A 23,325-nucleotide genomic window follows, 5' to 3' on the forward strand; every position below is an offset into this window, starting at 1 on the left:
ATTTAAGAGAAAGTAAACAAAAAAATAATAACTAATAAAAATCTCTCTCTCTCAATAAAATATAACAATAAATTTCGTAACATTTGATTGATACAAATGTCCGTGCCCTAGGGCACGGGATATACCTTAGAAATAAAATAACTAATTTAAGAAAAAAAGTAACAAAATAAATCTCAAGGGTTAAAAAAAGAAATTAAAATCTCTCTCTCAATAAAATAATAACTAATTTAAGATAAAAGAAACAAAAAAATAATAACTAATAAAAATCTCTCTCTCAATAAAATATAACAATAAATTTCGTAACTCTTGATTGATACAAGTGTCTGTGCCCTAGGGCACGGGATATACCCTTAAATAAAATAACTAATTTAAGAAAATCTATTATATAAAACAGAAGGGAGAACAATGACTGGGACAAACATCCTTATTTAATTATGCATATTGTCTAGAAGCCCTTCTCAAAATTTAAAATATAGTCCTTCGTAGAAATAAAGTTACCTATTTAAAAAACAATAATCCTTTCCTTCTTAGAAATAAAATAACTAATTTAAGAAAAAAAGAAACAAAATAAATTTCAAAGGTTAAAGAAAGAAATTGAAATCTCTCTCTCTCAATAAAATAATAACTAATTTAAGAGAAAAGAAACAAAAAAATAATAACTAACAAAAATCTCTCTCTCTCTCTCTCAATAAAATATAAAATAAATTTCGTAACATTTGATTGATATAAGTGTTCGTGCCCTAGGGCACGGGATATACCCTAGTCTTTTATATAAAACAGAAGGGAAAACGATGACTGGGACAAACATCCTTTTTTAATAAAGCATATTGTCTAGAAGCCCTTCTAGAAATTTAAAATATAGTCCTTCGTAGAAATAAAGTTACCTATTTAAAAAACAATAATCGTTTCCTTCTTAGAAATAAAATAACTAATTTAAGAAAAAAAGAAACAAAATAATTTTCAAGGGTTAAAAAAAAATTAAAGTCTCTCTCTCTCAATAAAATAATAACTAATTTAAGAGAAAAGATACAAAAAAAAAATAATACAAAAAAATAATAACTAATAAAAATCTCTCTCTCAATAAAATATAACAATAAATTTCTTAATAAAGGATATTGTCTAGAAGCCCCTCTCAAAATTTAAAATATAGTCCTTCGTAGAAATAAAGTTACCTATTCAAAAAACAATAATCGTTTCCTTCTTAGAAATAAATTAACTAATTTAAGAAATATAGAAACAAAATAAATGTCAAGGGTTAAAAAAAGAAATTGAAACCTCTCTCTCTCTCTCTCTCAATAGAATAATAACTAATTTAAGAGAAAAGAAACAAAAAAGTAATATAGAAAAATAATAACTAATATAAATCTCTCTCTCTCAATAAAATATCTATATAATAAAACAGAAGGGAAAACGATAACTGGTACAAACATCCTTTTTTAACAAAGGATATTGTCTAGAAGCCCTTCCAAAATTTAAGATATAGTCCTTCGTAGAAATAGCATAACCTATTTAAAAAACGATAATCTTTTCCTTCTTAGAAATAAAGTAACTAATTTAAGAAAAAAAAAACAAAATAAATTTCAAGGGTCAAAAAAAAAATTAAAATCTCTCCCTCTTTCAATAAAATAATAACTAACTTAAGAGATAACAAAAAAAAAAAAAATTTTACAAAAAATTAATTACTAATAAAAATCTCTCTCAATAAAATATAATTTCGTAACATTTGATTGATACAAGTGTCCGTGCCCTAGGGCACGGGATATACCCTAGCAAATAAAATAACTAATTTAAGAAAAAAGAAACAAAATAAATTTCAAGAGTTAAAAAAAGAAATTAAAATCTCCCTCTCAATAAAATAATAATTAATTTGAGGAAAATGAAACAAAAAAAATAATACAAAAAAATGAGGGTATCTAGAATATAACAATAAAACTTCGTCACATTTGATACAACTGTCCGTGGCCTAGGACACAATTTAATATATTTTGTATCATTGAAGACTTTTAAATTTTTCTTATTTATTGGTATGCAAAGTATTTTTTTTAATTAAACTAATGTTAACTTACAATAGGGCCTCCCGTAAAGTTTGGCACACGGACCCTATTCTAAACCACAACCCTGCACCTGTCCACGGCCGATCATTGAAAAAAATTCTTCTTTTTCTTCTTCAAATATTTTCCTCTCAACCATGATTCTTCTTTCTTCGATCCTCTCTCTTTCGCTCTCGTCTCTCGCTTTTACCCTCTCTTTGGCCCTTCCTCTTCGAATCGCACCATGCACCGTGATTTTTGATTCATTGAAGCAATTGTGTCATATTTTAACTCTTTAATATAATGAACAATAAGAAAACAAAGTATGCAAGATTTTATTGAGAGTCCTACATACATAATGTATAACCACACACTTTGACTGTTTATGATTTTAAATTATTGAAATTTGTAACAAAAATATTTGATGAGTTTATTTGTCTATGCATAAAAATGTCACAACAACTAAATCACGAATGTCACAATAGTTTTTCTAAACGAGAGGTTGCAACAGGGGCGGCCCTAGGTCGTGGTGGGCCTAAAGCGAAACCGGAAAGTGAGGCCCTTTAAAAAATTTAAAAGAAAATTTTATATAATTTTGTTACCTTATTCTTATTAAAAAGGTGTACTTATTGTTAGGTTACATTGTTCGGATTTATGAATAAATTTTTACAGAAAATTTCGAACAACTTAAAAATAATATTTTATTCAATACAATATAAATTTAATGTCAATTTTAATATGGAATGCATACTAATTTTAAATACTTGTAGAAATTATATATCTTACTTCCACTTTGCTTCTAATAAAAAACGAGAGACCACACTTTAATATGAAATGCATACTAATTTCAAATGCTGTAGAAATTATATATCTTATTTACCACTTTGTTTCTAATAAAAAAAACGAGAGATCATTACATTACTTTAGTTTGATTGATATAACAACTTTTTAAAATTAGATTGAAAAGAACATGTAAAAAATAACATATAAATAACAAAACTACTTACTAAAAGTAAAACTCAATTTGATTTGTATTGATAATCAAGATTTCAACAAAAAAAACAAGATCAAAAGAATTTATTAAAATAAACAATTAAATAGGATGATAATTAAATAAATGAGTTGTGACAGAAAAGGAGCAAAATTATGTAGACAATAGGCATTGAACCCATGACCTCTAGGGTTATCTTAGAAAGCTTTGCCAACTGAGCTACATGCATACTTATGATTATATCACGTTCAGCTAGTTAATATCCGTTGGTTGGGGGCCCTCCTGTTGTCATCCAGAGCTGGGGGCCCTAAGCCACCGCTTTGGTGGCTTTGGGCCTAGGCCGCCCCTGGGTTGCAATATTTCTTCTAAACCATGAATGGCTACTAACTAAATCATGAATGTTGCTATAGTTTTGTAAATAAGATTTTTAATGTTTATTTTTCTAACAAATCTCAATATTAAAAATTTGTATAGGAGGTGGTGACGACCAAAAATGTGAGAAGGAAGACAAAACAAAAGTAAGAGAAATCAGAAGTAGCAAAAAGCAGGTAGAATCACACTTTTACTAGAAAGCTACAAATATACCACTTTCACTAAAAAAAAAAAAGATACAAATATATCCATCCTTTAATTACCCCTCCCAAATCACATACCCTTTCTTCCCCTCTCAGTCTTCACATTTTTTTTTTTAAGATTTGACACTATGTAATTTGGATCAGTGGTATATGGTTTGTGTCTAGAGAGAGGTGAGAATCGGTCCAGACGGACGGAAAACATACACAAACTCAACCGCAATCCGGGCGAAACGAACACAAGTCTTAAGTGTCCACTCGAACATCTGGACAAAACGAACTGACATTTCGATTTTTTCTCCAACAAAATGTCCGTCTGTGACCGTTTAATAAGCAGGCAAACGGTTTAGTTTTGATAATAAGTATTGTTGTTGGACCTAGAATGCTAGGGTTACCTTAGTACCTTACCAACTATCAAATCGGGGTCACTTTTATCAACCTTAATGCATTATTGAGTTTTACTGGTCTTGAAACAAATGCATTAGGAAGTTGGATGGGTATATTGGTTGCCGTAATTTATGCCTCATTGAGTTTTTCTTTGATTGTTGCCTGTGTATCAGGTATTGGTTCTATAATTCAGTTGTTTCCATTGATGAATTCTATATTAGCTCATGTTTTGTTTTCTTGTATAGTTGGGATTGTTATCGCGATTTTCCTTTTGTAGGCAATTGGTCCAGCTAATAGGTTTTTGTGCTTAATTGTGCTTTTCTCCATTTCTACACTTGTAGCTACTGGTTTATCATTGGGAAAAACAAAGTTATTGAGTTTATTTGCCCATTCTTTTTGGGCTTTATCTTTAATTCTGCCGACTATATAAGCGGGTTCGGACGGACGGATCATCGCGTAACGACCTATGTCCGCGTCTGTCCTCTTAAGTTCTTTCGGGTGGTCGGGTAACGAGTGAATCGGGCGGTCACGGACCTTTCGGAATCGAACGGTCGCGGGCGGATTTCGGGCCAACACGAGTACCTCTAAATTTATATTGAGTATTTTTATTTAATTAAGTTAAAAATTCGCTTTTCAAATTTACCAACTAAATTTGGTTAAGCCCATTTTCTTTAAAAAAAAATGAGAGTTGTTCATGATATCTCCAGAGAACTAAATCACTAACATCATATGATTCTTTTCTTATTCTTTTGTGTGTATGAAAAAATTGTGAACAATAAGAGAAACAAAGTAGGAACCTATTTAACAATCATTCTAGTGGTCAAAACTCATGATTCAACTAACTCCAAATTTGCATAAATAATTAAATGCTATCAACCAAATCAGGGTCGGTCCTGACTTTCTGGTGGCCCGAAGCGAAGTCTGAAAATGTGGCCCTTTCTATCAAATTGTAAAACGTATAAATGTACTTATTAAAGATCCAGTTAAGAGTTCTGATTGAAAACCTCTTGGTTGGGACGTTTTTTCCCTCTCTCTACCTTCTCTCTCTAACTTCAACAAATCTTTCTCCTTCAATCTATTCCAAAATTTTCGTTGTGATTATATAATCAATCAAATCACTTGGTCTATTTTTTTGAACTCCAAGTTCATCTTGTGATTCTTTTTTCCAATCTTCATTATATTGTTTTCATGTCTATTGATGATCATGATTTAATCACCAGAAGTCATGAGTTCAATCATGCTAGTCTTAGTTTTAATGAATATAAAATCTCACTTTTTTATTCAACATGTGTAGAGCCATATTCTGAAATATCAGATCTGAAATCGATCTAACCTGACCCATTTCTTCTTCTTCCTGGCGATAGAAACCCTAGAGGTTTGCTTTGCTCAATTTTTTGGCAAGATTTTCGTTCAAATCGGTTGCTTTCATCGTTTGGACCATCATCTACTATATCACAAACCCATTTTTCTTTCGAGTTGATGGAGAATCGGTAGTTTTTCCTCGGTTCTTAGACCGACGACCAGATTTTTCTCTCTCTAGAAATACATAACAATCGTCGGTTTGTTTTGCTCAAATCGACCGTATTTTGGTTAAATCGATGAGATTTTCCATTTCCCTCCATCGATTTGAGTTTTTCCACTACCTAAATTTAATTTCCGAGTAATCAAATCATAGTTTTTGGTTTTTGACAGAAACCCTAATTCGGGTGATTATCCCGACCTCTTCTAAAGCTTTCACTTTCGTGACGAGACATTTCGTGACAAGATTTTTTACCAGAGTACTAACCTGTTCGAAATTTTCTTTTGTGACAGACTACTATTGTCGCTTATATCCAACTATTTCTAGTTGTGACACAATTTTTCTGTCACCTTTCTCTTCTTTTTGTCACACCATGTCTTCATCGTCCTTTTCATGGATCCTCAAGATGAATCCACCATGTTTACCGGTTCCCCTTTTCTATCATCAACTACAAATGATATTGTTTCCTCCTTAGTTTGATGATAAATTTAAAGCTATCCCCCCTCTCACCAATGGATAGCTCCTGTCATTTTTTCATCTATTTACGTCTCACTCGGTGACACATCAATTAGTCTACGAGCGATCGTTCCCATCTCTTTCGTCGATCGATTTTTTGGCCTTCTCTTTTACCAGTCAGGTTACACTACTCCATCACCACCTCCTCACTGAAAACACTATGGATATTAGTGGAGGATGAACAATCTCAATCAATGATTTTTATGCTCGATTCCATTATTTTCCCATCTTTTTCGAAAGAAAGAAAAGAAGAAAGAAAGAAAGAAAGCAAAACAAAACAACACAAAATGTTATTCAAGCTCCAGAAAGGAAGAATAAAATAAGATGCAATTACATGTTCAAGTTTCTTCTTTTGATTAATCAACGTGGTACTATCATTCAAGCATTATTAATCGAGGCCTCTTCAAATAACCGAGCTAAAGTTACCTATAAAGTGGAGTTCCAGACAAAGTATTCGCCACCATTGCCAATGTTCGACATCAGACAAAAAAAAAATCAAGTTCAAGTTCCTAGTTTATGTCTTGAATCCGATCGTATGCGAGCAGCATTCATCTTTTCCAAGTTCAATCTTTGTGAAAAGGATTAAACCTTGAAGTAATCAACTCGATGAAACTCGAGGAAGACGGATGTGATGAAGCTGAGAGGGATAAGCTTAGCACTTCGGTGAAACCGAGTGGGATCGTTGTGCTCTCGGTATAGCCGAGAGTAATCACAGCACCTCTCGGTTATGACCGAGAGTGTGAAGTGTGGTTCTCGGTAAAGGCCGAGATTTGATGATGAAGAACTCGGTTGATGTCCCGAGTGATTGTTGTAATGGCAACTCAGATGGAAACCGAGTGATGATGATGATAATCGAGTGGGAGAGAGATAGGTGAAAACCTTTTGTTATTAACTTACAACTTGATTATTACATTGCCTATGGAGATACATATTTATAGGTTTACAACTTAGGAGTCTCATAAAATCTAAACACTAAACTCTATCTTTATCTAAATATATTCAATCCTTGTCTTGTGTAATCCTAATAGAATTAGGATTAGGACTAGTAATGGAGACCGACCCACTCGGTTGTGACCGAGTGGAGTTGACCCTCTAACACTCCCCCTCAAGTTAGAGCGGGAATGGAAGTAACGCCTAACTTGCCAATAATGTTTTTGAACGGTTCTGCCCCGAGTGGTTTTGTGAAGATATCTGCTAGCTGATTATCTGAACTTGTAAAGCGCGTGGCAATGACGTTATCTTTGATCTTCTCACGAACGATGTGGCAATCTATCTCAATGTGTTTTGTACGTTCGCGAAAGACGAGATTATCAACAATGTGGAGAGCGGCTTTGTTGTCGCAGTAAACTGTCATCGGATCAGAGTGATCGATTCCAAAATCAAGTAATAAATACTTGAGCCATTGTAATTCGCATGTGAGGATGGCTAAAGCTCGATATTCTGCTTCTGCCGAAGATTTGGCAACTGTGGGTTGCTTCTTTGATTTCCATGAAAGTGGGCTAGATCCTAACATTGTAAAATATCCTGTAGTTGATCTACGGGTCGAAGGACAACCAGCCCAGTCTGGATCACAGTAACTTGTAATATGGAGGGAGCTGTTTGCGGATAAAAATACTCCTTTATCAAGGGTACCTTTCAAGTATCGTAGTACGCGATAAGCGGCATCTAGGTGTACCTGACTAGGTGTTTGCATGAATTGACTAAGGTTATTCACAGCAAAGGTGATATATGGCCGTGTAACTGTTAAATAGAGAAGTCGGCCAATAAGGCGACGGTAAACTGACGGATCAGCCAATGGTGTACCGTCAGTGGGACGAAGACGGAGTTTTTGTTCCATAGGAAACTCCGAAGGACGTGCAGCGGTCAGTGCAGAATCTTTTAGAATGTCAAGTGCATATTTTCGTTGACATAGAAAAATGCCTTGTGAAGAACGAGATACTTCAATACCAAGAAAGTACTGGAGACGTCCTAAATCTTTTAGTGAGAAAACATTATTTAGGAATGATTTTAACTGGGAAATAGCATGATCATTATTTCCTGTGATAATGATATCATCCACATAGACTAGAACATAAATCTGAGTGGAGTGGGAACGAAAAGTAAAAAGCGAATAGTCGCTCTTAGATTGAGAGAAACCACGTTCGACTAGAACGGAGGAAAATTTGGAAAACCACTGACGGGAGGCCTGTTTGAGACCATAAAGAGATTTATGAAGGCGGCATACTTTAGACTCCCCCTGAGGCGAAAATCCGGGCGGAAGTTTCATGTAAACCTCCTCATGTAGGTCGCCTTAGAGGAAGGCATTATTAACATCCAACTGATGGAGAGACCAGCCTTTAATGGCGGCGAGAGAAAGAAGAACTCGAACGGTTACTAGTTTAGCAACCGGAGCAAAGGTGTCATTGTAATCTAACCCTTCTATTTGGGTGTAGCCTTTAGCCACTAAGCGAGTTTTATAGCGCTCTATGGAGCCATCGGGCTTGAATTTTATTTTATACACCCATTTACAACCGATAGGCTTCTTGCTGGGTGGTAAGTTAGTAAGAGTCCATGTTTTGTTTTCTTCCAAGGCAGAAATTTCCTTGGCCATCGCATCCTTCCAATGAGAAGATTTCATTGCATGGGTGAAAGAAGTGGGTTCGGTTGATGACAAGACCGAAGAAAGAAATTGTTGATGAGAAGTGGAAAAGGAGTTGATGGAAAAGTAGTTTTCAAGTGGGTACTTGACGGTAGTGGTGTTGGAGCAAACATAGTCTTTGAGGTGACTAGGTGGATGACGAGACCGAACCGGTCTGCCGGAATCAACGACGAAAGAGTCGGAAGCGGGAACGTCGGTCGCGGGCAGCGGCAGCGAAGGGACCGAGCTGGGATGGATGACAGGAGGTTCTGACGGCACCCCTGAACTGGGGAGTCCGTCAGAATCTTCTGTCGGCACCCCCGAAGGTGAATCAAGAAGCTGGGCTTCCGAAGGCGGGTCAGCAGGGGTGTCTGGAGGCACCCCTGGAACAGAGTCGGTAACAGGGACGACAGGAACAGCAGGTTCATCGGTGAACCTGCTGCTGTCGGACAGTGAGTTGGGAGGAGACTCGTTAATCACCGGGAAATTAAAAGTACCGTCGTCATTGATAGAGAGGGACGGGGAAGGATTGGTGAGAGGAGGTTGTGCCGGAGGCGGAGAGGCCATCGGAAAGCGGTTCTCGAAGAACGACACATCTCGCGAAATAAAAATACGTTGAGTAGAGATATCGTAGATACGGTAACCCTTCTGTCCACTTGGATAGCCAAGAAAGATGTCGGCGGAGGACCGGGCGTCCATCTTGGTTTTTACCAAAGGGATACGGGCATAGCAAAAGCATCCGAATACACGTAAGTGTGAAAGATTCGGAGGAGCACCCATGAGAATTTCATGAGGAGATTTCCCATCAAGAATTGGTGTGGGTAATTTATTTATGAGATAGACGGCGGTTAAAAGACATTCTCCCCAAAAGGATTAAACCTTGAAGTAATCAACTCGATGAAACTCGAGGAAGACGGATGTGATGAAGCCGAGAGGGATAAGCTTAGCACTTCGGTGAAACCGAGTGGGATCGTTGTGCTCTCGGTATAGCCGAGAGTAATCACAGCACCTCTCGGTTATGACCGAGAGTGTGAAGTGTGGTTCTCGGTAAAGGCCGAGATTTGATGATGAAGAACTCGGTTGATGTCCCGAGTGATTGTTGTAATGGAAACTCAGATGGAAACCGAGTGATGATGATGATAATCGAGTGGGAGAGAGATAGGTGAAAACCTTTTGTTATTAACTTACAACTTGGTTATTACATTTCCTATGGAGATACATATTTATAGGTTTACAACTTAGGAGTCTCATAAAATCTAAACACTAAACTCTATCTTTATCTAAATATATTCAATCCTTATCTTGTGTAATCTTAATAGAATTAGGATTAGGACTAGTAATGGAGACCGACCCACTCGGTTGTGACCGAGTGGAGTTGACCCTCTAACAATCTTCAAGTTGGATAATTCTTAAGTTCCGCATTCCAACTTGAGGGGGAGTATTAGGGTCGAGATGATCGAGATCTGAAGATATCAAATATTAATCGTGCAAGATATTTGAAGATTTGGAAGATATTATTTAGTTATCTTGTATTTATCCTAGATAGAGTCCTAGGAAACTAAGATATCCAACTCAATCTATATATACTAGTGTCCTCTATGTATTTTATCATATTTAGTTGCATTGAGTCATGAGTCTACCGAGTTGTAACCAATCAATCTCACGATTGTGGAGATAATATAATACAACCATTAATGCCTTTCTCCGTAGATGTAGGTCGTGATCTTCCGACCGAACCACGTAAACTATTGTGTTCTTTACTTTAGTTTATATCTTCTGTCCTATCAACAAAAATGAACATTCACAGTAAGCAAATAATGAATTCTATTGTTGGACATGTTTAATAGTAACTAATGAGCTAAAAACCATTACAAAAAGAATTTCATAACTAATTAAATCCCAAAGCCCTTTTCAACAACTATAACATTGCTTTCTCTCAACTTAACGACCAGATCTCCATTGATGAATTGATGAAGAAAGATTGAAAGAACGAGAAATTTGGGGAGAGAGAACCCCAGACTAACTTCCACTACTGGTTATGCTTTCTTTCTTTATATTATCTGAAAAGTAATTTATATTATCTGATGATCCATAAATCAACCGACTTTTACTTCCGTTCTGCCAAAATAACCAACTGCTATGGATGGGAACTTTTGTTTTTGGTGGCCTTGTAGTTAAACTGCTACGGATGGGTTAACTTCTCTGGTTTAAGGAGAAAACAACTGGATATATATTTTATCTTGGAAAGATCTTGAGAAATCCAACAACCATAGGCTCACGCTCGTACTTACCTCTGAGTTTGAGCTCATTAAATCCCAATTCTGAATTCATTCTCACAGTTTGTAGTTAGTTTGAAAACTTCAAAATATATATGAAATATTTGGTTCATACTTTTTTTATGTTGAAACATACCTTCTTGAATTACACTGGATTGTGGTGAGTTTCTTTGTGTACATGATAAAAGTCTCATGCATTGAGCCATATTGCATTTGTCCTTACCAATTACCATACATGAGTTCAGGGCCGGCCCTGGGGCCAAAGCGAGCAAAGCTTCGCTTCTGGCCCCAAGGTCAAAGGACCTATTGGAAGACGCAAAAATTGTAATAAATGGGCCTCTGATTTTGTCTGTATAGTTAGATGGAAATCCTAGATACAACACATAGTCTACTTTAGCTTAATTGGTACATGATTTGGGAAGGAAACCAAACAATGGAGGTTCAATCCCTACCCAATGCATATTTTTATTTATATTATATTTTCTTATCTCACTTTAGTTGCCACAACTTAGGTGTCGTTTGGCGAAAAAGTATAAATAAGCCTTTTACCTGTTTAGTGACGCAAATACTATCGACTCAATTTAAATCAAAATTTTAACTTTCTTTTAAAATTTTAATTTTTCTCAACGTAAAGTTTTGTCTTTTTCTATACCACCATCAAACCTCCCTTACCACCATCACCCACCCCATCCCCCTCACTAAAATCGCCACTACCTACACCGTCACGATTACTAAACATACACCACCATACCTTCCCCCGCACAACCATAAACATTATCAGTACACATTTACCTCTAGAATCACCACCAACATCATCATACGACAATCAACATTATCACCATCTGACTACTACACCGCCAAATGAAAGAAAGAAGAAGGCTGAAAATTTTTGCTCTCACTTCATCTTCTTTAAGAATCATTATTTTTTAGTTTTTTTTTTTTATTTTCTAATTTCTAATTTTATTTTTTGTTTAAAAGAAAAAGAAAACAAATCGAGCTATTAATTAACTATGTCAAACTCACTGAGTTTCTCACTTGCTCGTGGAACCATTGAATCAGGAAATTCGACTAAGGACCGACTAGTACTTTCTCCGAATCTAAGACATTTTTTCAGTCACTCAATTAGATCGTACGAGCATGAATGCATAGTCATGAACATAAGTTTCATGCTTAAATCCCACATTAAATGTAAGGAAAATGTAGAGTATTCTGATACAAGAATTTTTTTTTACAAAATGTATGTGGGCCACATTCTTAAAAATTCGTTTCGGGCATCCGAAATTTCAGGACCGGCCATGCATGAGTTTTTTCTTTCTTGTTTTAAAAATGGATAAGCCTGTGAAAATTCATGTTAGTTGGTAGATTAGAAGACATAAACTGAAATAAAGAACACAATAGTTTACGTGGTTCGGTCGGAGGGTCACGACCTACATCCACGGAGAAAGCCAGAACGGCTACATACTTTATTATCCACAATTGTGGAGATTCGTTACAATGATTAGTTAGTAATCGAATGCTTAAACTCCTAGAACCCATCTCTTATTTATAGGGTTTAGGATTTCCTAATTTCTCCTAACTAAACTAGGAAACAATATAATCTCTACTCAATATTACTATTAACTAGTTACAAGAGATATCCTAAATATATCTTCGATATCTTTCATATCTTCCAATATCTTGGACTCATCTTGATCGTCGGATCTCTTGATGTCGATCCGTCCTATCTTCATATATCTTGGACGGTTGATCTTGGATATCTTCGGATCTCGATCCTTATACTCTAAAACTCCCCCTCAAGTTGGAATGCGGAACTTGTGAAGTATCTAACTTGAAGATTGACTTGGAAAAAGATGAATGTTGCTCGCATACGATCGGATTCAAAGCTTGAACTTGAACTGGATTTTTTTTTGTTTAATGTCGAACAATGGCCAATGATGTCGAATTCTTTGTCTGCAACTTGAACTTGTAATCGCACATAAACTTTATATAATATTCTTATATTTTGTAAGCTTGAATCTCATTCTTTTCTTCTTTCCTTCCTGTCTTTCTTTCTTTATATCGACAAAGACGAAAGAATGACGGAAGTGAACATTGTGAATAAGTATTATTGATTGAGGGGAGGGATGGATTGACCCACCCGTAAGGTACCGACTTTAAGAGAAGATCAAACTCGTTCGGATGTTAACGAATTGATTATAACCGGATGGTACGGTTTGATAAAATATATGTTCATTGTAGACGAAACAAGAAGAAATATGATCTAATGATACCATATGAATTTCACTCACGTGAGAGAAACCGTGAGGGAGAGAGAGAGATGGCCGAGAGTGAGTAATCGGCTAAAGTCCAAAGCCGAGAGAAAAAAATGTTAATTCATCGCCCAACTGAAAGAAAGTCAGTGGTGGTTCAATAAATATTGTCCAAACCGAATGGAAACTATCGATTGGTAAAAGAGACGGCGCAAAATCGATCGACGAAAAGAGAGGGAATAATGGCCGATAAAAAACCAAAAGAAGAAACTAATTGATGTGCCGTCGGATGAGATAAAATTGATACTAAGTCAGTGAAATTTTCAAGAACGACCTGAGCTATCCATTGGAGATGGGATATTAAAAAGTCGGTTGCAAAAAAAAAACAAATTAAGAAAACAATGTATAACTGAACTTTGTAGGAAGAGTAATTAATACCCAACTAAAGATGAGTTCCTGGGCGTGATCAGACAACTGAGGAATTGTTTCCTCAAATTGAAGAAAACAAGTCCACGACAGTAACGATTCAATCACAATAGATTGAGGGAAAAAGCAGAAATTGAACCGGATAACGTCGTACTTGATTCAACAGGATAACACCATGATGGGAAGAAGATGATTTCATATTTGTTTTTGTCGTATGCCACATCGGAAACGATAAGAAACCGAAAGAGAGGAGAACAGTGAAAGAGAGGAATGGTTTTAGGAAAAAAAACTTCTCCTTGAAGGACAAGATAATCTTGGATTTTTGAAAATAATCGGCTAAGAGATTGAACCGTTACAACGATTAAAAAAAATCGTGGAATGCGGAAGCGAAATATGAAGCAAGACTGAAATCGAAACCTGCTCAGATACCATGTGAAAATTCATGTTAGTTGGTAGATTAGAAGACATAAACTGAAATAAATAACACAATAGTTTACGTGGTTCGGTCGGAGGGTCACGACCTACATCCACAGAGAAAGCCAGAACAGCTACATACTTTATTATCGACAATTGTGGAGATTCGTTACAATGATTGGTTAGTAATCGAATGCTTAAACTCCTATAACCCATCTCTTATTTATAGGGTTTAGGGTTTCCTAGTTTCTCCTAACTAAACTAGGAAACAATATAATCTCTACTCAATATTACTATTAACTAGTTACAAGAGATATCCTAAACATATCTTTCATATCTTCCAATATCTTGGACTCATCTTGATCGTCAGATCTCTTGATGTCGATCCGTCCCATCTTCATATATCGTGGACGGTTGATCTTGGATATCTTCGGATCTCGATCCTTATACTCTAAAAAAGCCCCGCATGGAAATTGTGCAAATATATTCTCCTTCCCATAAATATTGTAAGGGATTAAGGAAACCCAGCAGATTTCCTTATTAGTTATTTGTACATATATCTAGCTAGCTTTGACCATGGGATACTATCTCAGAACCACCCATTAGAAGATTTCTCATGGAGATTAAAGAAAAACCAGCAGGTTCATCTCTCTCTCTCTCTCTCTCACACACACATACACACACTAGGTAACTAACTTAGTAATAAGTGACTTTGAATGGTTGCTATTTTGCAGATGATGATATGAATGACTCACCAATTGAGCAAGTTAGACTAACAGTTCCAACCACAGATGATCCAACATTACCAGTCTTAACATTTAGAACATGGCTATTAGGTCCATCTCTATGCATTTTCATTGCTTTCTTCACACAATTCTTGGGATATCGTCAAACCCCAGTCATTATCGATCCAACATGTTTCACAATCCTTACCCTAGCAGCTGGAAAACTAATGGCAGCAGTACTACCAACCAAACCCATTAGAATACCAATCACAAATTGGACATTTTCCATGAATCCAGGTCCTTTCAATATCAAAGAGCATTTTGTCTTGACTACTCTTGCTGTTTCAGGCTATCAAACCCCTTATGCTCTAATCATTATTAAGATAGCCAAAGCCTTCTACCACAAAAATATAAGTTTTTGGGCGTCGTTTGTGTTAGTTCAATCCACTCAGGTAAGTCACATAATCACAATGCTAGAATAAGCTAAGAGTAAAAGTCTACTTCAGACCTATACAAAATCAATAGCCCTCATTTTAAGGTCAACTATTTTCCTCTCTTCATGACCTTTTTCATCTCTTGGAGGACTGTTGATTCTTGTTTAGGTATGGAGTAAGTCTAATTTTCTAGTATTTTCTATCATTTTCTTAATTTATTTACATTGATAAAAACGAGAATGATTTGACGCCTGGAAATTTAAGACCTCCCCCACACAAGAAAAGGATCCAAAGGCTGAGAATTCTAGGTCAACTTTCTATTTTTTTTTTCAAGTCAGTATTTTTAGACAATTGCTTAACCACTCTAACCAAGGATTATTAACAAATTCTTAAGATTTATGATTATTAAGAGTTTGTAATAGAAATAAAATGACTTTTTCTTTTACAATTAGATAGACATGATCCATGGGAATATGCATAAGATTCATCATTCATTTGTTCTTAGTTTTTATGGCCATGGACTAAAATTTAATGTAATTTCGTATAGTTCTTGATTTGTGCATCATTGTGTGGCTAGCTTTATTGATCAAAAATACTTCATAACTCTTTTACAGAGGCACACACAAATATTAATAGGAGTGTCTCATTAATTTATATATGACTCCACACTTCATTCAATTTCTCCTCCTAAAGTGCAACATCAAAACATGTCATAGTTATTTGTTTATCAAACCAAAGTTCTATGTTGAACAATGTTGAAGGTTATACAAGTTTAGTCAATTGCTTCAAATTTCATACGGAAAAAAAGACTTCCACATTAATTGTCAGACTTGTAGAAAAATACTAATATTGGTAGTATATGGGATCTTTATAAACAAATAATAGCAGGATTTTTTAAGCAAAATAATGGTTTCAAGTTGTTTGTTCAGAACAAATGAACTTCACTGGATAAAATTACTGTATTAAAAATTAAAAAGTTAATACTAATTAGGACAATGAACAAATTAAAGCGAATACCATAATTAACAAATGTAAGAAAAAATGAGGAAAAGAAAAGGACCTGAACTTTTTTCTTTGAGTTAAAAACTATGAAATTGAATATATATGGAGAGGAAGATAGAGATCTTAATAAAAAATATTACAAATCTAAATACTTAGATGACTGAAAGTTCACTACTCTCTGCAAATCTGTCTTCTCTAAACTTGTCAAGAACTTGGTTGCCAGAGGTAAAAGAAAAGATTATAATTAAGCGTGAGTATTAAAATCACTGAAATTGATCCATTATAAGGACACACATTATACAAAGCAAACAAAGCACAGTGTTAATCTTAATATGCATATACATGAAAATTACATAAGCTTATACATGAACTTATAGATTAAGCGGAAACCTTTGCAATATAGATAAAACTAAAACTACAAAAACTTATGACTAACTTATAAAATTAATAGTTAGATGTTACTAATCACAAATGAAATATTAGATAGATGATAAGAAGTAAGTTTAGAAACAAAGCTACACTTTTTGACAAAAAATGTTTAGCCCTCTTCGACCGTACTAAAATCTAACATTCAGTTCGTAGAATAAAAATGAGAGAAAACTAAGGAGTTAAAAGTTTTAAACGAAAGAATCGAAAAAGTACGTAATATACATTATCGAGATTAATTTTTTTTGAAAATCCTACATCTTGGAGTTGTTGAATATTTCACTGTTTTCCTAAAACGGAGATTACAAATTTTGAAAATCCTGCATCCTGGAGCTACTGAATATTTCGTTGTTTTTCTAAAACGAACACCTCAATTTATCAAACACCTCGGCTGCAGAGAGAAGAACATAACACGATTAAAAAGAACAAATATTTTCCCCAACTAATAGTTTGTGCTTCTTAATAGGTACATTTCAAGAAACAAACCTCCAAAAAACAAAACTCAGAATGTATGTAATTGAAATAAAATAAATTCATTACCTTTTCCATAAATGTTGTGAAAACTAATGAGAAGAGGGAATGTCCTATAGCATTGTCGTTTGATTCATGATAATCTCTTTGGAAGATAATTAATTCATAAATGGTGGTACATATTATCAATTCATAAATGTAAAAACTGATGGAAAGAAGAAATGGAATGTTACATTTTATCGAAATAAATGGAATGTGTTAATGAGAGATTAAGGATTATAATATATTATGGTTTAACGGTCACGATTTAATCTAACTAACCTGATCCAAAATGGACGGTTAGATTTTGTCTCATTGTTTGCATTTGTATAGATTTTTGTTTGTTCCAGTCAGCACTCATCATCCTATTTTATACAATAGACTAGGAATTTCTTGGTTTATTTTCTTAATCACTTGAGGCTTTTTGAAATTGATACCCGATTTAACCTAGACTTTTATTTTAGTACTAGGCATACCCGTGCCTCCGGCACGGTCGATTTTGCTGAGTATTATAAAATAGTTGACTACCTCATTTGCAAAAATAGACATCCTTGCTTCACAATTATTAGATCTCCTTTAAACAGAGACAACCATTTTGATTAGAAAGTAAATCTTCATAACAAATTCTTGTACAAAAAAAAAAAAAATCTAATTTACCCAATTAAAATTATTTGTATAGGTTAGCAGGATATAGAATTGACATTTATATATGATAAACTAAAATTTGCTACACATTTTACGATTATATTACTTTCTTCACTGATTTCGATTTAAAATTATATTTTTTTCATACAAATCAAATTATAGCCTATCCCTAGTTTAGATCTGGTTGCAACTGTGCATCCATATATTTTCGTGTTCTCTCTCTTATCACTTGATTTTTCATGTCTAGGTTACACTTCTACATCATCTTGCAATTTACATCGAGTATCACATTTCGTTATTTTATTTAGGAGAGCGTGAGCTGAGATATTCGTTGTTCAGAGATGTTAGAAGAATATGCAACCATTGTATTCTATTATTTTTATTTTATAGAACTATATACGGTCACATATAAAAAAGAATTTCACCATTTAAATCAACGTACCATTTTGAACCCAAATATAAACCCTCAAAAAATTTCGTTATTTTGAACTTACAAATGTTACATGTAAGAAACCTACTTTGATCTAAAATAGGTCTTCTCCTTTCTCTTTGGTTTCTTTATGGTATTTCATGAGTGAAGTTGATTTGCAGCGTCCTAGACTATGGATGATGCACAAAAAATGATGACGATGAAATTGGTAATAACTTCGCCATCCATACCCTTCTTTTCTGTAATCCGTTCGATAGTTGAATAAAAGTTTCAACAACGATTACCCGCTTTCACCTGGGTCAATTTGTTTTCAGAGGTCAATTCATAAAAAACACACTCTCAAGAAAAAAAAATTCATAAAAAACACAACTTAATCAACTGAATTAGATGTTTTTTATAAGGCTGAAATGAATTCAAGTACTACGTCTACATTCTTATATGATACTACTATTTAGATACTGTGAGTATCCTTTATTAAAGCAAAAAATTCGTAGGCATTCAGACAATCACATGAAGTGTGAAACTCTTTTGCACAACAAATACAGGAAACTCTGCATAGAAAAACACATAATTGAAATCATGAGTGATGAAGAAAACAATAACTTAAAGCTTGAGAAGAGTTTCCAACATATATAGAGGAACAAAGATGGTCATATTGATAAGAACTATGTCTACATTCTTATATCATACTACTATTTAGATATTGTGAGTATCTTTTATCAAAGCAAAAAAATTCTTAGGAATTTAGACAATCACATGAAGTATGAAACTCCTTTACACAACAAATACATGAAACTCTATAAAGAAAAACACAAAATTGAAATCATGAGTGGTCAAGAAAACAATAACTTAAAACTTGAAAAGAGTTTCCAACATATATAGAGGAACAAAGATGGTCATATTCATGAGAACAGTAAATATCTATTTACGAAGAGCTTACCCGAAAATATTTAGAGAAAAAAAATTTAGAGAGGACTTACAACTTGAGATTAGAATATTTAGATATCTAAAAGAAATACAGAGGACTTACAACCTTAGATCAATATCCTTAGATTTTGATACAACAATGTAGAACTCAACCATGATGTTGTAGAGAAGATAATTTTACGAGCACAAGAATCGTTTGATAGTTGAAAAATAAAATTATAAGGAAAATGGGGAGCTCAAAGTCTAGGGAGTATTACTAATCCACTTAAAGGATAGGTTTTGTGAAACCGATGGTGATTGAGATATCATTAGTTAAATTGTGGGGTTATAAACTTAATTAGTCATCAATATATAATTGATTGATTTTTTTTTTATGACTTGTGTCAAATCGAAACCGACGGTTAAGATTAAAATCTCATTAGTTTTAGGAGTTACAATATAGAGAATATATTATTAATTGGTGATCAATATACAATTGATTATTTTCTTTTATGACACTAAGAATTGGATGCACATTTATTATGGGGTTATATAACAAATTTGGTGAGTAGGTTAACAAATTTTCATTTTTTAAGGAAGGTAATAAATCTGGTGGCCAAGATTTGTGGAAAAACACAACGAACAACCAGATTTGTCTTTCGACTTGTCCCAGTCAGCACAAAACATTGTGTTTTGTTATATAGATGTTTGACACGCATGAGTCATCTGTGGTTGGTAGAAGTTTCTTTGCTTACCACATAACTCCGCAAAGGTTACCCGTTATAAATAGTGTCTTTGCTTTCGATGTCAGGCTCAAGTCCATCGGTATGGGATTTTGTTCCTGACAAAACTTGTGAACGTACATATAACCCAGGCTCCGGGAGCTTCGGAGACTATCACATGCATGCCCTATAATGTGTAAACTAACTCCTTTGCTTATCCATGTTCTTTCCCCAGATGGTTGGTTATGGGTTTGCTGGACTATTCACGAACTTCCTTGTCAATTCTCCTCATATGTGGTGGCCTTATAATCTTCCTGTGATCTCTATGTATAGGTCTCTCTCTCTCTCTAAGCAGACTCTGGGCAGAAATATTTCTATGTGGTTTGTCATGATTCGTTGTTTAATAGATTAAAATTATAGAAAACACGAATCACGTAAATCGATATAGGATTTCTGCCTAGTTTTTCTTGTTCCCTAGCATTTTTCTTACTCACATTTTCTCTATGTAGGTTGTTACACGAAAAGGACACTAGAAGGGCGAAAAGACAACTAGAAGGACTACAATTTTTCATGATAGTAGCAGTCTTAAGTTTTGCCTACCATATCATTCCAAACCATTTCTTTCCTTCTATTAGTTCTATTTCACTTCTCTGTTTGGTATGGAAAAATTCAGTCACTGCCCAACAAATTGGTTCTGGTCGTCATGGTCTTGGGATTGGTTCATTTTCACTAGACTGGAATACTATAAGTGGCTTCTTATCTAATCCCTTAGTTCTTCCTATGTCATCGATCGTTAATACAATGGTTGGTTTCATTATAGTCGCATATATAGTGGTTCCTATCTCATATTGGACGAATTTATACGATGCAAAAAAATTCCCTTTGTTCTCTAGCGATCTATTTGATTTCAATGGACAAAGTTATAATGTCTCCCGAGTTGTTAATCAAGATTTGACTCTTAACAAAATTGCTTATGATAACTACTCAAATATCAATATGGGTATCTTCCTTATCTTCTCCTATGGATTTAATTTTGCATCTGAAACAGCTGCTTTCACTTACTTCATTCTTCACTATGCAAGGTGATTACAACATCATGATTCTTTCTTGATTATTTGTTTTCTATGTAGCATGGCTTGAATTGGTAATGTGTGTATACTGTGAAATTTTGTATTTAAAGGACCTAAGACAAGAAAATGTGAGTGTGCATGTGATAGTCCCAGATTGCTTGGGAGAGAGTCTGTGGCCCGGGCTATTGGTGTATGCTCAAGCTTACTAAGTGTCAGGGTCTATGGGGTGGGCTTGTTAACAACAAAACCCATACTTGTTGTGCTTTGGATATGGGTTTCTAAAGTGGGACAAAACCCCATATCTTGTTTCTGGTCCTTTTAGTCATATTTCGTAGTTGAAAAGCTATACTTCGACATCTTAATATCCATGTGGCACAACTTTCTTTACTTAATGCAGCACTTAACTTGGATGAACTTTCTATGCAGAGAGAGTTGGAATGTATTCAAGCACGCATTGAAAGGCAAAAACCAATTTAATGATGTTCACAATAGGCTGATGAAGTCCTATAAACCGATTCCGAAATGGTGGTTTTATATAATCATAGTTGTCATCATACCTCTTGCCATAATCAATACAATCTACTTCGGCAAAGATTTTCAACTCCCATACTGGGGAGTTCTATTGGGATACTTACTCCCTTTCATTCTAACTCTTCCTTCAGGTGTGATTGCTGCTACCACAGGCCAAGTGAGAACAATCATCATTTTATGTGAAGTAGTTTCTACTAATTGACTTATCTTGAAATCTAAGAGTTTGTATTCTTATTTGAGTGCAGGGAAGCCTTGATATTTATTCGCTTTCGGAGTTGATAATGGGTTCACTATATCCAGGCTACCCTCTTGCAAATTTGACTTTTAGAAGTTATTGTTATTGCACCATGAATACCACCATGACGATCATTCCCGAACTTAAAATTGGTCATTACATGAAGATTCCTCCAAGGTCATTATTCATAGCTCAAGTAAGCAAACTAACATTGCGTAAATCAACTAATCCATTTTAAATTAAAGAGAGTAAACAAAGTATCCACCAACGTATTTAAGTTTGGAATGTACTTGGTGTACCCTCAACAAAGTATTCTACACTTAGTATGACCTGTTGAAGCTTGAGAAAATTTCGATTCACTTTAAAAAAGGAGAGTTTCAAAAAAAAAACATTATGTGGAAGGTCGTTGGTAACGACCCTTTTATGCAAGTTAGAAAAAAATAAAGAGGCAAGGACTTTTGAAATAGGGTAAAAAATATTTGACTGTTAAGTTTGACTAACAAAATATGGTGTGCCGCGTGCGGGGCTAAACTCGAATACTGAACAAACATAGGCCAAATTTTTCAGTGGGTCACTAATAGGGGGCCAAATTCGAATTAACCCATATTCCATGACATGTATAAAACATATTCTAAACCAACTTACTATGTCAATTAATCAACATATTTGATGTTAGTCTACTTGATTTAGAAAAACAAGCAACTCATTAGCAAAAAGAGTAAAAAGGCTTGGTCGCTTCTCACTAGTTGATCGACCAAAATTTCTTTCTGTTTTGAAAATGTTGATAGCAACCTAATTTTATGTCTTGTATGAGGACTTATTTAGTTTGTATATGGTTCTGATATATACAGGTTGTGGGCTCATTCCTCGCATATTCAACAAGCATTAGTACAGCATGGTGGATTTTGGGCAGTGTAGACAACATTTGCGACAAAAGCAAACTTCCAATAGGAAGCCCATGGACATGTCCAGCTGAGCATAGAATTTTTAGCAACACCATGATTTGGGGTGGAGTTGGGCCAGCCCATGTTTTTGCGCCTTATGGGCAATACAAGAATCTTTATTACTTTTTCGCAGTTGGAGTGGTTGCGACAGTGTTAGCTTGGTTTCTAGGGTATAAGTACCCTGAGAATAAGTGGATTAGACTTGTTAACGTTCCTCTTATTTTAGGTGGCGTAGGAATCTCTCCTCCGGCCACTGCTATCCATTTCTGGTCTTGGTTCACGGTTGCTGTCATCTTTAACTGGTTTGTGTATAGGAAACGCCAAGATTGGTGGGCTAAGTACAACTACGATTTGTGTAATGGGCTTTCCGTTGGGGCTGCTCTTGTGGCCCTTTTAACAACGTTTACGCTTGGTATGGAAGGTATATATGGAGTGAAGTGGTGGGGATTAGATTGGGATGATCATTGTCCTCTTGCTACGTGCCCTACCGCACCTGGTATTAACGTAGATGGATGTCCGATCGTTCGCTAGAACATCTATAGTAACAAGATGTGTTTTGAGTTTTCAAGTTCTAACTTATGAATAGACATTTATTTCTTTTGGGGACAGACATGAATTGAAGGGTTTACTTTGGAAGAGACCCACTCAGTGTATAACACAAAATGCAAGATAGGATCTCATGTGATCCGGACATAAGGTTCTCTTTGTTAAACTTTACTTTGAATTTCAAAGTTTATTAGATAAAAAT

The 23,325-nt window shown here is 34.8% G+C and overlaps 1 protein-coding gene across 1 annotated transcript in view; it reads left to right on the plus strand.

Moving 5' to 3' along the window:
• The window catches only part of LOC147536433 (oligopeptide transporter 5-like), a 29,137-nt gene extending 6,029 nt beyond the window's left edge, over positions 1 to 23,108 (plus strand). Inside the window, exons 3-8 of the mRNA XM_086640344.1 lie at positions 14,732 to 15,174; positions 20,033 to 20,130; positions 20,307 to 20,879; positions 21,294 to 21,555; positions 21,644 to 21,829; positions 22,485 to 23,108. Coding sequence (XP_086496470.1) covers positions 14,732 to 15,174; positions 20,033 to 20,130; positions 20,307 to 20,879; positions 21,294 to 21,555; positions 21,644 to 21,829; positions 22,485 to 23,108 — 2,186 coding nt within the window. The remainder of the gene's footprint in view (positions 1 to 14,731; positions 15,175 to 20,032; positions 20,131 to 20,306; positions 20,880 to 21,293; positions 21,556 to 21,643; positions 21,830 to 22,484) is intronic.
• Positions 23,109 to 23,325: the final 217 nt, after the last annotated feature.

Source organism: Eschscholzia californica, unplaced genomic scaffold (assembly GCF_041429995.1).
Source record: "Eschscholzia californica isolate CP2 unplaced genomic scaffold, dmEscCali1.0.p SCAF_5, whole genome shotgun sequence".
NCBI classification, from domain to species: Eukaryota; Viridiplantae; Streptophyta; class Magnoliopsida; order Ranunculales; family Papaveraceae; genus Eschscholzia; species Eschscholzia californica.